General features: G+C 43.6%; 3 protein-coding genes across 4 annotated transcripts; all 3 read left to right on the top strand.

The window, feature by feature from the left end:
* The first annotated feature begins 441 nt into the window (after positions 1–441).
* Positions 442–5874, top strand: LOC146496332 (tonsoku-like protein). The gene is made up of 7 exons (XM_085143639.1): positions 442–598; positions 1795–2103; positions 2290–2461; positions 2560–2735; positions 2820–2893; positions 3013–3146; positions 3568–5874. The coding sequence occupies exons 1-7, from the start codon at positions 503–505 to the stop codon at positions 3762–3764; spliced, it is 1158 nt and encodes a 385-aa protein (XP_084999765.1). The 5' UTR covers positions 442–502; the 3' UTR covers positions 3765–5874.
* Positions 5875–6018: 144 nt separating this feature from the next.
* Positions 6019–9669, top strand: LOC146496331 (tonsoku-like protein). 2 transcript variants are annotated; one of them, XM_085143643.1, is made up of 7 exons: positions 6021–6175; positions 7372–7679; positions 7866–8037; positions 8136–8311; positions 8396–8469; positions 8589–8722; positions 9142–9669. In XM_085143643.1, exons 2-7 carry the CDS (start codon positions 7530–7532, stop codon positions 9336–9338), a joined length of 903 nt encoding a protein of 300 aa, XP_084999769.1. In that variant the 5' UTR covers positions 6021–6175; positions 7372–7529; the 3' UTR covers positions 9339–9669. The 2 variants fall into 2 exon arrangements, with proteins under 2 accessions (XP_084999770.1, XP_084999769.1); XM_085143644.1 differs by lacking the exon at positions 7372–7679 and having other exon boundaries at positions 6019–6175.
* A 1077-nt stretch (positions 9670–10746) lies between these two features.
* Positions 10747–14899, top strand: LOC146496330 (tonsoku-like protein). Its single transcript, XM_085144264.1, has 7 exons — positions 10747–10846; positions 12272–12579; positions 12766–12937; positions 13036–13211; positions 13296–13369; positions 13489–13622; positions 14044–14899. The coding sequence occupies exons 1-7, from the start codon at positions 10747–10749 to the stop codon at positions 14238–14240; spliced, it is 1161 nt and encodes a 386-aa protein (XP_085000390.1). The 3' UTR covers positions 14241–14899.

Raw genomic sequence — 14899 nt, 5'->3', positions numbered from 1 at the left:
ATTTGTGTTAATGAAGGCAAAATTGAGCGTTTGTTCGGACATGAAGAAAAGATTGAGAAAGCCACAATGGGTGGCGTGTTTGGCATCCATAGCAACCATAACAAGCAATATTGATTGATGGAAAAGAGATTTTGAGACAGTGGTAAGTAAAAAAGCAGAGTGAACCTATCTATAGGCTCGCCTGTAGGCTTGTAAGCAAGCCTAGCAGGTGAATTTCAGAAACAGGGACACTTGGAATATTTTTTTGTTTGTCCCCTACATTGGTCCGCATGGGATTCGAACCGCTGCCCTCTGTCTTCAATCTCCGCCACGGGCCCTGTCACGATCCCATGTGCCACTTGGGCGGCCCTGTAACACAGGGCAAAAGGGGTATATTTAAAGTGCACACCCGTTGCACAATGGGTGGCGTGTTTGGCGTCCATAGCAACCATAACAACCAATATTGATTGATTTTCTGCTGTCACTCTAACGCAGCAACTTAAGTGTTCCTGATGTCACACCTATGCGTCACTGCCCTCTGTGGAGAATGGGACAAATGTGCTTGCACATCAACCTATGGACTCAGACGGACTGTAAATCATCATCTTCCTCACTCAAGGTAACCTTATGGCTTGTAGGAACACTGCACATGTATGATAAGACTGTAGCCCTTCAACCGGCCCTTGAAAGGTTGCTGAAGACAGTGAACACCGTGGAATTCCCAGTATCACTGTGGTCCTGGGTTTTTTCACCTTCCTGCTAAGTGTTTCTGCCACCTCCTCTCAACCACTGAATACAAGCAGTGTTGCCAACTCCTCAGTTAGCAAAATCGCTATGCTAGTCAGTGTGGCTGCTCTACCAGGTGTAACAATGAAGTTTAACACCCAGGCATCCATGAAAAAAGAATTTCTGAAATGTAACAGAGTTAGAAGTTAGCAGAGAGTTAGCTCGCTAGTTTCCATCTAAATATAATATACCAGGTTCTGACTGAGGGATTTCTAAAACAAATTAAAAGGCACAGCTCTGCTATCACTTCCGACATACATGAAGACAGGAAAGTAAGCAGCAGTGATGTTTGTAGGGTTACTGAAGTTTGGCTAGCTGGTATATAGTGATGTGCTATGTGACTCGCGAAACAGCTATGTTAGCATAACATTAACACAGTGATGAACGGGAACTTTTTTTCCACTGGATAAGAGTTAAGGTGAGGGTTCCCGATGGTTAGAGACAAATGCAGTGGCATGGCAGGATGCTGTAAACGGACCAAACAACTGAGATAATCCATCCACATACGAGGTTAGTCATTAATGTGCTGCTGCATTGCCTGGGCTGTAGTTACATGGTAAGGTTTTAAAAACTGAGCTTTAAAATGAATGAAATCAATATCCTTATTTTCCTTATTATATTGTTTTATGTACTTTAATAATGAAGGCTTATAGAGCAAGGCCACTTTTGACTCACAAAGTGCTCACCCAGACTAAAAAACAGGAGGTTTTAGTGCATATTAATAGATAGACACAGAAAGGAGGAACTTTCCATATAAGCAATGTTTGAAAGTGTGTGTGACGTCTGAAGTACAGAAACAATACCATATAAGACACATGTTGAGCTAAAAATGTTAGAGCTCTTGCAACTGGCGTTTGAGCTGTGCAGGGGTCTCTCTCTTCCGGAAGATGATTGAATAAAAAGAAATATAAATGTTTTAACACACTATGAGTCGGTTTTCTGTGTTCTATCATGGGGACAAAAGAATCGGGGTTTAATAATGTGCATTTTTGTATTCTGTTATGAAGTACCGTCTCTTTCTACCTGTAGATGAGAACAAGCGTGTCTCCCGGCTATGTGAGGTTCAGGACTGGGGTTCCTCCGTGTCAGTGTGCGGACTCGGTTTGGCCGCCTCTTTCCCTCGGCCCGCTCCTCCGTGCCCTAAAACTTCAGGCCAGCCTCACCGAGCTGCGAATTTCTGAAAACAGTATGTCTGACAATCTTCTCCCTGAGCTGATTGCCACAACGCTCACCATGCCTCGTCTGCAGCTGCTGGACATTTCTGCCAACTGCATTACAGGGGACGGCCTGGAGAAGGCTGTAAATGCTTTAAAGGGACAGAGTGCACCTGCATTCCCGGTAAGGGCCTCAGCTAGCCAATACTGGCAGCTCCAGGTTTACCATCTAACCTGTATTTAACTACCTCTGGTCTTAATAACTACCTTAGATCTTAATAACAAGCTAACCTGATTCGTATCAATGATATCTGTCAGAGAGAATTGGCTCTCGTGATCATTTGCTTTTTCTGCTCGTTTCCACTCAAAGTGCCTGGAGGAGCTGGACCTCAGTATGAACCCACTGGGGGACGGCGTGTCTGAGTCTCTGTCCTGTCTGCTGTCCTGCTGCCCTGTGCTAGCCAAGCTGTCTCTGCAGGCCTGTGGCCTCACTGCTCGTTTCCTTCAGCAGCATCGACTGCTGCTAGCCAGCGTGCTCACAGGTGACTCTCTAACAAGCAGCTGACTGAAGCCTTAAGCTTCACTGAACTCCCACCCATAAGCAAAACTGCAACTAACTTTACATCTTCTGAACGTTCAGGCACAGGCCATTTGAAAGCAGTGTGCCTGTCCCACAGTCCCCTGGGCTCCACCGGCTTTGAGCTGGTGTTAAAGACTCTGCCCCTCCACTGCCTCACACACGTGGACCTGTCAGCTGTCTGCAGAGGGCCTGCTGATTACCCGGCACTGGAACACCTCGCCAAAGTCCTGTCACAGGTGTGCACGCAAAAATCATGCAATGTCATTTATTGTCGAAAGATATAACTGTGCAATCAGGTTAAGACTTTTGTGTTTTTGCAGGACGAGTGCTCTCTGACCCACCTCAGCCTGGCTGCAAATGGGCTGACAGACAGCAGCGTAGCTACCTTGGCGAGGTTTGTGTGTGAGGGCGTCATTTCTACGGCTCAGTTATTACTCATGTTATTAGGGCTTTGCCTTTGTTTAAATTGTCACCCTTTACTGGCCTGTTGGACTTTTTATTATTATTTCACAGGTGCCTCTCGTCGTGTCCCACACTGGTGAGTCTGAATCTGTCAGGAAATCCGTCTGTTACATCAGCGGGACTTCACAACATCCTGGCGTCTGTCAGAGAGGCCCGTCGACCACTGACACTTCTAAACCTCGAAGGTATGCATATGTGTGAACTTGGAGATACTCCATGGACATGGAGTTTCACACTAATTCACAATTTGGATTTCTTTGATGTTTTTATCACCTGTGCAAAGTTGTACTTGGCAACAGTTTGTTTCTTGCTATCAGTCTGTTTCCTTTTGACACATTTCTAAGTTTGAACATTTAGTATGTATGCACAGAGGTGTTACATGGTGAGTACACACACAGACATTACAATATAGAAGTGTGGTTTAAAGATTGGAAAAAAAAAAAGATTAGTTGTGAATTAATTTTCCATTTTATGGAGCAGAAAACATTACTGGATGCTAGCTAATAGGCTACATTTGGATGTCAAATATTTATAGGGGGGGGGGGGGTGGGTGGGATGGAAATTATGGATATGAAATAAAATGTTTCTTTGTTGCTTAACCTGCAGGTTGTCAGGTCTCTGGCCCCTGGGAGAGTCAAGACCTGGACAGTTTGTCAGAGCTGGTCCAGGATATCCGTCTTTGCTCTCAGGCCCTCAACAAGCTGGACCGACAGACCTTGAAGCAGCGATGGGACAGGACTCAGTCACACGGACACTTTCTCGACCAAAACTCCAAGTGCCTCCTCTCTGCCACCTCCACTTGAGGGTGGCAGGTGTGTTCATAATAAATAATTAATAATGAATTATTAATTTCATAATAATTCATAATAAAAGTGGTCATTTTTATAAACATTTTGTTTAATGAGGCTACACCAAAAAGAAACTAGATGAAAACAAAATAAAGTGACATGGTGTCCACCAACAGTCTGATAGCTTGTGTTTTATGCATTTTTGTCTGCCTTATTTATACATGTAAAGCTCTGTATCTGTATAAAGAGTTTGTGTTAGTGTGTGAGAGGTTTTGTGTCACAATGGTCCTGTTTTGTAGGATTTGATTAAAAAAAAACAAACACAATTAAAGTAACCGACGATGCTATACGTTGACATTGTTCTTTCACTGTAAGACTCAGCAGGCTATGGTGAATAATCACAGCGATTTTCAGGTCTCTGAAGAAATCTATCTAGAATCTATGACAGTGTAAAAACACCCTGCATTTTTAAATGTGCGGCGACATTTGAATGAGGCGCATAGCAGCAGAGGGAGCCAACGCACCACAAATGGTACACAGCCACAGATGCGCTTTGTGCAATGTATTTGTGACATGCAGGAGTGTCAATGTGGATAAGTTGAAAATCAAAAGCTAAAGAGCTCATTCTTGCACTGTTTTGATCAGAACACATGTGGGAATTTTCAAGTGTTGAGAATTTGTAATTATAAAGTGAATTGGGGAAAGATATTAGATACTGCCACTGGCTAGATTTCAACCCGGGTCTCTCGCTCCCAAAGCGCGTTCTCCATAATATATTTCAAGCGTTTACCACAACTGAGAGGTGAAAACTGCTGTTTCTTCGTGTTACAAAATGTTCTGTAACTCCAAAAGTACACGGGCTGTCGACATCATTCTTTCACTGTAACAATCAGCAGGCTTTAATAAAATTTTTTTTAAAAAAATCAAGGCGGTTTTCAGGTCTCTAAAGAAAAATACATCTAGAAGATATGACGAGTTGAAAACGCCTCGGTTACAGAATTTCAGCTGTCATTTTCACTCAAGTCTCCATATACTTTGAATGTGGACATTTTTTAACTGTGTTGCTTCGAGGCCATATGCAAGAAAACGGCGACTCCTACAATAATGACAGTGTCATTTTGTGAAAGGCAAGAAAAATAGCTACGTTTTGATGTATAATTTGTGTTAATGAAGGCAAAATTGAGCGTTTGTTGGGACATGAAGAAAAGATTGAGAAAGCGACAATGGGTGGCGTGTTTGGCATCCATAGCAACCATAACAAGCAATATTGATTGATGGAAAAGAGATTTTGAGACAGTGGTAAAAAAAGCAGAGTGAACCTATCTATAGGCTCGCCTGTAGGCTTGTAAGCAAGCCTAGCAGGTGAATTTCAGAAACAGGGACACTGGAATATTTTTTTGTTTGTCCCCTACATTGGTCCGCATGGGATTCGAACCGCTGCCCTCTGTCTTCAATCTCCGCCACGGGCCCTGTCACGATCCCATGTGCCACTTGGGCGGCCCTGTAACACAGGGCAAAAGGGGTATATTTAAAGTGCACACCCGTGCACAGCCGCACCCCCATTTTCGCCTCTTTTCATTAGCTGGACACCAGGCCTTATCTACTCAGCCGTGCCAACCACATCCCTGGCAATGTGTACCTACTTCAAGCCGCATACAAGTGTAACGCTCACAATTTTCTGCTGTCACTCTAACCGTCTCCATAGACTTTGAATGTGGACATTTTTTTTTAACTGTGTTGCTTCGAGGCCATATGCAAGAAAACGGCAACTCCTACAATAATGACAGTGTCATTTTGTGAAAGGCAAGAAAAATACCTGCGTTTTGATGTATAATTTGTGTTAATGAAGGCAAAATTGAGCGTTTGTTCGGACATGAAGAAAAGATTGAGAAAGCCACAATGGGTGGCGTGTTTGGCATCCATAGCAACCATAACAAGCAATATTGATTGATGGAAAAGAGATTTTGAGACAGTGGTAAAAAAGCAGAGTGAACCTATCTATAGGCTCGCCTGTAGGCTTGTAAGCAAGCCTAGCAGGTGAATTTCAGAAACAGGGACACTGGAATATTTTTTTGTTTGTCCCCTACATTGGTCCGCATGGGATTCGAACCGCTGCCCTCTGTCTTCAATCTCCGCCACGGGCCCTGTCACGATCCCATGTGCCACTTGGGCGGCCCTGTAACACAGGGCAAAAGGGGTATATTTAAAGTGCACACCCGTTGCACAATGGGTGGCGTGTTTGGCGTCCATAGCAACCATAACAACCAATATTGATTGATTTTCTGCTGTCACTCTAACGCAGCAACTTAAGTGTTCCTGATGTCACACCTATGCGTCACTGCCCTCTGTGGAGAATGGGACAAATGTGCTTGCACATCAACCTATGGACTCAGACGGACTGTAAATCATCATCTTCCTCACTCAAGGTAACCTTATGGCTTGTAGGAACACTGCACATGTATGATAAGACTGTAGCCCTTCAACCGGCCCTTGAAAGGTTGCTGAAGACAGTGAACACCGTGGAATTCCCAGTATCACTGTGGTCCTGGGTTTTTTCACCTTCCTGCTAAGTGTTTCTGCCACCTCCTCTCAACCACTGAATACAAGCAGTGTTGCCAACTCCTCAGTTAGCAAAATCGCTATGCTAGTCAGTGTGGCTGCTCTACCAGGTGTAACAATGAAGTTTAACACCCAGGCATCCATGAAAAAAGAATTTCTGAAATGTAACAGAGTTAGAAGTTAGCAGAGAGTTAGCTCGCTAGTTTCCATCTAAATATAATATACCAGGTTCTGACTGAGGGATTTCTAAAACAAATTAAAAGGCACAGCTCTGCTATCACTTCCGACATACATGAAGACAGGAAAGTAAGCAGCAGTGATGTTTGTAGGGTTACTGAAGTTTGGCTAGCTGGTATATAGTGATGTGCTATGTGACTCGCGAAACAGCTATGTTAGCATAACATTAACACAGTGATGAACGGGAACTTTTTTTCCACTGGATAAGAGTTAAGGTGAGGGTTCCCGATGGTTAGAGACAAATGCAGTGGCATGGCAGGATGCTGTAAACGGACCAAACAACTGAGATAATCCATCCACATACGAGGTTAGTCATTAATGTGCTGCTGCATTGCCTGGGCTGTAGTTACATGGTAAGGTTTTAAAAACTGAGCTTTAAAATGAATGAAATCAATATCCTTATTTTCCTTATTATATTGTTTTATGTACTTTAATAATGAAGGCTTATAGAGCAAGGCCACTTTTGACTCACAAAGTGCTCACCCAGACTAAAAAACAGGAGGTTTTAGTGCATATTAATAGATAGACACAGAAAGGAGGAACTTTCCATATAAGCAATGTTTGAAAGTGTGTGTGACGTCTGAAGTACAGAAACAATACCATATAAGACACATGTTGAGCTAAAAATGTTAGAGCTCTTGCAACTGGCGTTTGAGCTGTGCAGGGGTCTCTCTCTTCCGGAAGATGATTGAATAAAAAGAAATATAAATGTTTTAACACACTATGAGTCGGTTTTCTGTGTTCTATCATGGGGACAAAAGAATCGGGGTTTAATAATGTGCATTTTTGTATTCTGTTATGAAGTACCGTCTCTTTCTACCTGTAGATGAGAACAAGCGTGTCTCCCGGCTATGTGAGGTTCAGGACTGGGGTTCCTCCGTGTCAGTGTGCGGACTCGGTTTGGCCGCCTTTTCCCTCGGCCCGCTCCTCCGTGCCCTAAAACTTCAGGCCAGCCTCACCGAGCTGCGAATTTCTGAAAACAGTATGTCTGACAATCTTCTCCCTGAGCTGATTGCCACAACGCTCACCATGCCTCGTCTGCAGCTGCTGGACATTTCTGCCAACTGCATTACAGGGGACGGCCTGGAGAAGGCTGTAAATGCTTTAAAGGGACAGAGTGCACCTGCATTCCCGGTAAGGGCCTCAGCTAGCCAATACTGGCAGCTCCAGGTTTACCATCTAACCTGTATTTAACTACCTCTGGTCTTAATAACTACCTTAGATCTTAATAACAAGCTAACCTGATTCGTATCAATGATATCTGTCAGAGAGAATTGGCTCTCGTGATCATTTGCTTTTTCTGCTCGTTTCCACTCAAAGTGCCTGGAGGAGCTGGACCTCAGTATGAACCCACTGGGGGACGGCGTGTCTGAGTCTCTGTCCTGTCTGCTGTCCTGCTGCCCTGTGCTAGCCAAGCTGTCTCTGCAGGCCTGTGGCCTCACTGCTCGTTTCCTTCAGCAGCATCGACTGCTGCTAGCCAGCGTGCTCACAGGTGACTCTCTAACAAGCAGCTGACTGAAGCCTTAAGCTTCACTGAACTCCCACCCATAAGCAAAACTGCAACTAACTTTACATCTTCTGAACGTTCAGGCACAGGCCATTTGAAAGCAGTGTGCCTGTCCCACAGTCCCCTGGGCTCCACCGGCTTTGAGCTGGTGTTAAAGACTCTGCCCCTCCACTGCCTCACACACGTGGACCTGTCAGCTGTCTGCAGAGGGCCTGCTGATTACCCGGCACTGGAACACCTCGCCAAAGTCCTGTCACAGGTGTGCACGCAAAAATCATGCAATGTCATTTATTGTCGAAAGATATAACTGTGCAATCAGGTTAAGACTTTTGTGTTTTTGCAGGACGAGTGCTCTCTGACCCACCTCAGCCTGGCTGCAAATGGGCTGACAGACAGCAGCGTAGCTACCTTGGCGAGGTTTGTGTGTGAGGGCGTCATTTCTACGGCTCAGTTATTACTCATGTTATTAGGGCTTTGCCTTTGTTTAAATTGTCACCCTTTACTGGCCTGTTGGACTTTTTATTATTATTTCACAGGTGCCTCTCGTCGTGTCCCACACTGGTGAGTCTGAATCTGTCAGGAAATCCGTCTGTTACATCAGCGGGACTTCACAACATCCTGGCGTCTGTCAGAGAGGCCCGTCGACCACTGACACTTCTAAACCTCGAAGGTATGCATATGTGTGAACTTGGAGATACTCCATGGACATGGAGTTTCACACTAATTCACAATTTGGATTTCTTTGATGTTTTTATCACCTGTGCAAAGTTGTACTTGGCAACAGTTTGTTTCTTGCTATCAGTCTGTTTCCTTTTGACACATTTCTAAGTTTGAACATTTAGTATGTATGCACAGAGGTGTTACATGGTGAGTACACACACAGACATTACAATATAGAAGTGTGGTTTAAAGATTGGAAAAAAAAAAAGATTAGTTGTGAATTAATTTTCCATTTTATGGAGCAGAAAACATTACTGGATGCTAGCTAATAGGCTACATTTGGATGTCAAATATTTATAGGGGGGGGGGGGGGGTGGGATGGAAATTATGGATATGAAATAAAATGTTTCTTTGTTGCTTAACCTGCAGGTTGTCAGGTCTCTGGCCCCTGGGAGAGTCAAGACCTGGACAGTTTGTCAGAGCTGGTCCAGGATATCCGTCTTTGCTCTCAGGCCCTCAACAAGCTGGACCGACAGACCTTGAAGCAGCGATGGGACAGGACTCAGTCACACGGACACTTTCTCGACCAAAACTCCAAGTGCCTCCTCTCTGCCACCTCCACTTGAGGGTGGCAGGTGTGTTCATAATAAATAATTAATAATGAATTATTAATTTCATAATAATTCATAATAAAAGTGGTCATTTTTATAAACATTTTGTTTAATGAGGCTACACCAAAAAGAAACTAGATGAAAACAAAATAAAGTGACATGGTGTCCACCAACAGTCTGATAGCTTGTGTTTTATGCATTTTTGTCTGCCTTATTTATACATGTAAAGCTCTGTATCTGTATAAAGAGTTTGTGTTAGTGTGTGAGAGGTTTTGTGTCACAATGGTCCTGTTTTGTAGGATTTGATTAAAAAAAACAAACACAATTAAAGTAACCGACGATGCTATACGTTGACATTGTTCTTTCACTGTAAGACTCAGCAGGCTATGGTGAATAATCACAGCGATTTTCAGGTCTCTGAAGAAATCTATCTAGAATCTATGACAGTGTAAAAACACCCTGCATTTTTAAATGTGCGGCGACATTTGAATGAGGCGCATAGCAGCAGAGGGAGCCAACGCACCACAAATGGTACACAGCCACAGATGCGCTTTGTGCAATGTATTTGTGACATGCAGGAGTGTCAATGTGGATAAGTTGAAAATCAAAAGCTAAAGAGCTCATTCTTGCACTGTTTTGATCAGAACACATGTGGGAATTTTCAAGTGTTGAGAATTTGTAATTATAAAGTGAATTGGGGAAAGATATTAGATACTGCCACTGGCTAGATTTCAACCCGGGTCTCTCGCTCCCAAAGCGCGTTCTCCATAATATATTTCAAGCGTTTACCACAACTGAGAGGTGAAAACTGCTGTTTCTTCGTGTTACAAAATGTTCTGTAACTCCAAAAGTACACGGGCTGTCGACATCATTCTTTCACTGTAACAATCAGCAGGCTTTAATAAAAAATTTTTAAAAAAAATCAAGGCGGTTTTCAGGTCTCTAAAGAAAAATACATCTAGAAGATATGACGAGTTGAAAACGCCTCGGTTACAGAATTTCAGCTGTCATTTTCACTCAAGTCTCCATATACTTTGAATGTGGACATTTTTTAACTGTGTTGCTTCGAGGCCATATGCAAGAAAACGGCGACTCCTACAATAATGACAGTGTCATTTTGTGAAAGGCAAGAAAAATACCTGCGTTTTGATGTATAATTTGTGTTAATGAAGGCAAAATTGAGCGTTTGTTGGGACATGAAGAAAAGATTGAGAAAGCGACAATGGGTGGCGTGTTTGGCATCCATAGCAACCATAACAAGCAATATTGATTGATGGAAAAGAGATTTTGAGACAGTGGTAAGTAAAAAGCAGAGTGAACCTATCTATAGGCTCGCCTGTAGGCTTGTAAGCAAGCCTAGCAGGTGAATTTCAGAAACAGGGACACTGGAATATTTTTTTGTTTGTCCCCTACATTGGTCCGCATGGGATTCGAACCGCTGCCCTCTGTCTTCAATCTCCGCCACGGGCCCTGTCACGATCCCATGTGCCACTTGGGCGGCCCTGTAACACAGGGCAAAAGGGGTATATTTAAAGTGCACACCCGTTGCACAATGGGTGGCGTGTTTGGCGTCCATAGCAACCATAACAACCAATATTGATTGATTTTCTGCTGTCACTCTAACCCAGCAACTTAAGTGTTCCTGATGTCACACCTATGCGTCACTGCCCTCTGTGGAGAATGGGACAAATGTGCTTGCACATCAACCTATGGACTCAGACGGACTGTAAATCATCATCTTCCTCACTCAAGGTAACCTTATGGCTTGTAGGAACACTGCACATGTATGATAAGACTGTAGCCCTTCAACCGGCCCTTGAAAGGTTGCTGAAGACAGTGAACACCGTGGAATTCCCAGTATCACTGTGGTCCTGGGTTTTTTCACCTTCCTGCTAAGTGTTTCTGCCACCTCCTCTCAACCACTGAATACAAGCAGTGTTGCCAACTCCTCAGTTAGCAAAATCGCTATGCTAGTCAGTGTGGCTGCTCTACCAGGTGTAACAATGAAGTTTAACACCCAGGCATCCATGAAAAAAGAATTTCTGAAATGTAACAGAGTTAGAAGTTAGCAGAGAGTTAGCTCGCTAGTTTCCATCTAAATATAATATACCAGGTTCTGACTGAGGGATTTCTAAAACAAATTAAAAGGCACAGCTCTGCTATCACTTCCGACATACATGAAGACAGGAAAGTAAGCAGCAGTGATGTTTGTAGGGTTACTGAAGTTTGGCTAGCTGGTATATAGTGATGTGCTATGTGACTCGCGAAACAGCTATGTTAGCATAACATTAACACAGTGATGAACGGGAACTTTTTTTCCACTGGATAAGAGTTAAGGTGAGGGTTCCCGATGGTTAGAGACAAATGCAGTGGCATGGCAGGATGCTGTAAACGGACCAAACAACTGAGATAATCCATCCACATACGAGGTTAGTCATTAATGTGCTGCTGCATTGCCTGGGCTGTAGTTACATGGTAAGGTTTTAAAAACTGAGCTTTAAAATGAATGAAATCAATATCCTTATTTTCCTTATTATATTGTTTTATGTACTTTAATAATGAAGGCTTATAGAGCAAGGCCACTTTTGACTCACAAAGTGCTCACCCAGACTAAAAAACAGGAGGTTTTAGTGCATATTAATAGATAGACACAGAAAGGAGGAACTTTCCATATAAGCAATGTTTGAAAGTGTGTGTGACGTCTGAAGTACAGAAACAATACCATATAAGACACATGTTGAGCTAAAAATGTTAGAGCTCTTGCAACTGGCGTTTGAGCTGTGCAGGGGTCTCTCTCTTCCGGAAGATGATTGAATAAAAAGAAATATAAATGTTTTAACACACTATGAGTCGGTTTTCTGTGTTCTATCATGGGGACAAAAGAATCGGGGTTTAATAATGTGCATTTTTGTATTCTGTTATGAAGTACCGTCTCTTTCTACCTGTAGATGAGAACAAGCGTGTCTCCCGGCTATGTGAGGTTCAGGACTGGGGTTCCTCCGTGTCAGTGTGCGGACTCGGTTTGGCCGCCTTTTCCCTCGGCCCGCTCCTCCGTGCCCTAAAACTTCAGGCCAGCCTCACCGAGCTGCGAATTTCTGAAAACAGTATGTCTGACAATCTTCTCCCTGAGCTGATTGCCACAACGCTCACCATGCCTCGTCTGCAGCTGCTGGACATTTCTGCCAACTGCATTACAGGGGACGGCCTGGAGAAGGCTGTAAATGCTTTAAAGGGACAGAGTGCACCTGCATTCCCGGTAAGGGCCTCAGCTAGCCAATACTGGCAGCTCCAGGTTTACCATCTAACCTGTATTTAACTACCTCTGGTCTTAATAACTACCTTAGATCTTAATAACAAGCTAACCTGATTCGTATCAATGATATCTGTCAGAGAGAATTGGCTCTCGTGATCATTTGCTTTTTCTGCTCGTTTCCACTCAAAGTGCCTGGAGGAGCTGGACCTCAGTATGAACCCACTGGGGGACGGCGTGTCTGAGTCTCTGTCCTGTCTGCTGTCCTGCTGCCCTGTGCTAGCCAAGCTGTCTCTGCAGGCCTGTGGCCTCACTGCTCGTTTCCTTCAGCAGCATCGACTGCTGCTAGCCAGCGTGCTCACAGGTGACTCTCTAACAAGCAGCTGACTGAAGCCTTAAGCTTCACTGAACTCCCACCCATAAGCAAAACTGCAACTAACTTTACATCTTCTGAACGTTCAGGCACAGGCCATTTGAAAGCAGTGTGCCTGTCCCACAGTCCCCTGGGCTCCACCGGCTTTGAGCTGGTGTTAAAGACTCTGCCCCTCCACTGCCTCACACACGTGGACCTGTCAGCTGTCTGCAGAGGGCCTGCTGATTACCCGGCACTGGAACACCTCGCCAAAGTCCTGTCACAGGTGTGCACGCAAAAATCATGCAATGTCATTTATTGTCGAAAGATATAACTGTGCAATCAGGTTAAGACTTTTGTGTTTTTGCAGGACGAGTGCTCTCTGACCCACCTCAGCCTGGCTGCAAATGGGCTGACAGACAGCAGCGTAGCTACCTTGGCGAGGTTTGTGTGTGAGGGCGTCATTTCTACGGCTCAGTTATTACTCATGTTATTAGGGCTTTGCCTTTGTTTAAATTGTCACCCTTTACTGGCCTGTTGGACTTTTTATTATTATTTCACAGGTGCCTCTCGTCGTGTCCCACACTGGTGAGTCTGAATCTGTCAGGAAATCCGTCTGTTACATCAGCGGGACTTCACAACATCCTGGCGTCTGTCAGAGAGGCCCGTCGACCACTGACACTTCTAAACCTCGAAGGTATGCATATGTGTGAACTTGGAGATACTCCATGGACATGGAGTTTCACACTAATTCACAATTTGGATTTCTTTGATGTTTTTATCACCTGTGCAAAGTTGTACTTGGCAACAGTTTGTTTCTTGCTATCAGTCTGTTTCCTTTTGACACATTTCTAAGTTTGAACATTTAGTATGTATGCACAGAGGTGTTACATGGTGAGTACACACACAGACATTACAATATAGAAGTGTGGTTTAAAGATTGGAAAAAAAAAAAAGATTAGTTGTGAATTAATTTTCCATTTTATGGAGCAGAAAACATTACTGGATGCTAGCTAATAGGCTACATTTGGATGTCAAATATTTATAGGGGGGGGGGGGGGGGGGGGATGGAAATTATGGATATGAAATAAAATGTTTCTTTGTTGCTTAACCTGCAGGTTGTCAGGTCTCTGGCCCCTGGGAGAGTCAAGACCTGGACAGTTTGTCAGAGCTGGTCCAGGATATCCGTCTTTGCTCTCAGGCCCTCAACAAGCTGGACCGACAGACCTTGAAGCAGCGATGGGACAGGACTCAGTCACACGGACACTTTCTCGACCGAAACTCCAAGTGCCTCCTCTCTGCCACCTCCACTTGAGGGTGGCAGGTGTGTTCATAATAAATAATTAATAATGAATTATTAATTTCATAATAATTCATAATAAAAGTGGTCATTTTTATAAACATTTTGTTTAATGAGGCTACACCAAAAAGAAACTAGATGAAAACAAAATAAAGTGACATGGTGTCCACCAACAGTCTGATAGCTTGTGTTTTATGCATTTTTGTCTGCCTTATTTATACATGTAAAGCTCTGTATCTGTATAAAGAGTTTGTGTTAGTGTGTGAGAGGTTTTGTGTCACAATGGTCCTGTTTTGTAGGATTTGATTAAAAAAAACAAACACAATTAAAGTAACAGACGATGCTATACGTTGACATTGTTCTTTCACTGTAAGACTCAGCAGGCTATGGTGAATAATCACAGCGATTTTCAGGTCTCTGAAGAAATCTATCTAGAATCTATGACAGTGTAAAAACACCCTGCATTTTTAAATGTGCGGCGACATTTGAATGAGGCGCATAGCAGCAGAGGGAGCCAACGCACCACAAATGGTACACAGCCACAGATGCGCTTTGTGCAATGTATTTGTGACATGCAGGAGTGTCAATGTGGATAAGTTGAAAATCAAAAGCTAAAGAGCTCATTCTTGCACTGTTTTGATCAGAACACATGTGGGAATTTTCAAGTGTTGAGA

Source organism: Neolamprologus multifasciatus, chromosome 19 (genome assembly GCF_963576455.1).
Source record: "Neolamprologus multifasciatus chromosome 19, fNeoMul1.2, whole genome shotgun sequence".
Taxonomy (NCBI): Eukaryota; Metazoa; Chordata; class Actinopteri; order Cichliformes; family Cichlidae; genus Neolamprologus; species Neolamprologus multifasciatus.
This window is presented reverse-complemented; position numbering and strand designations above follow the sequence as displayed.

Excerpts from the sequence above, each read along its gene's own strand:
- LOC146496332 (XM_085143639.1), top strand. The coding sequence starts at position 503 with ATGCGTCACTGCCCTCTGTGGAGAATGGGACAAATGTGCTTGCACATC. Across the intron at positions 2,462-2,559 it reads GCTAGCCAGCGTGCTCACAG|GCACAGGCCATTTGAAAGCA; the intron begins GTGACTCTCTAA and ends CTGAACGTTCAG. Across the intron at positions 3,147-3,567 it reads GACACTTCTAAACCTCGAAG|GTTGTCAGGTCTCTGGCCCC; the intron begins GTATGCATATGT and ends CTTAACCTGCAG.
- LOC146496331 (XM_085143643.1), top strand. The coding sequence starts at position 7,530 with ATGTCTGACAATCTTCTCCCTGAGCTGATTGCCACAACGCTCACCATG. Across the intron at positions 8,038-8,135 it reads GCTAGCCAGCGTGCTCACAG|GCACAGGCCATTTGAAAGCA; the intron begins GTGACTCTCTAA and ends CTGAACGTTCAG. Across the intron at positions 8,312-8,395 it reads TCGCCAAAGTCCTGTCACAG|GACGAGTGCTCTCTGACCCA; the intron begins GTGTGCACGCAA and ends GTGTTTTTGCAG.
- LOC146496330 (XM_085144264.1), top strand. The coding sequence starts at position 10,747 with ATGGGATTCGAACCGCTGCCCTCTGTCTTCAATCTCCGCCACGGGCCC. Across the intron at positions 10,847-12,271 it reads TGTAACACAGGGCAAAAGGG|ATGAGAACAAGCGTGTCTCC; the intron begins GTATATTTAAAG and ends TTCTACCTGTAG. Across the intron at positions 12,938-13,035 it reads GCTAGCCAGCGTGCTCACAG|GCACAGGCCATTTGAAAGCA; the intron begins GTGACTCTCTAA and ends CTGAACGTTCAG.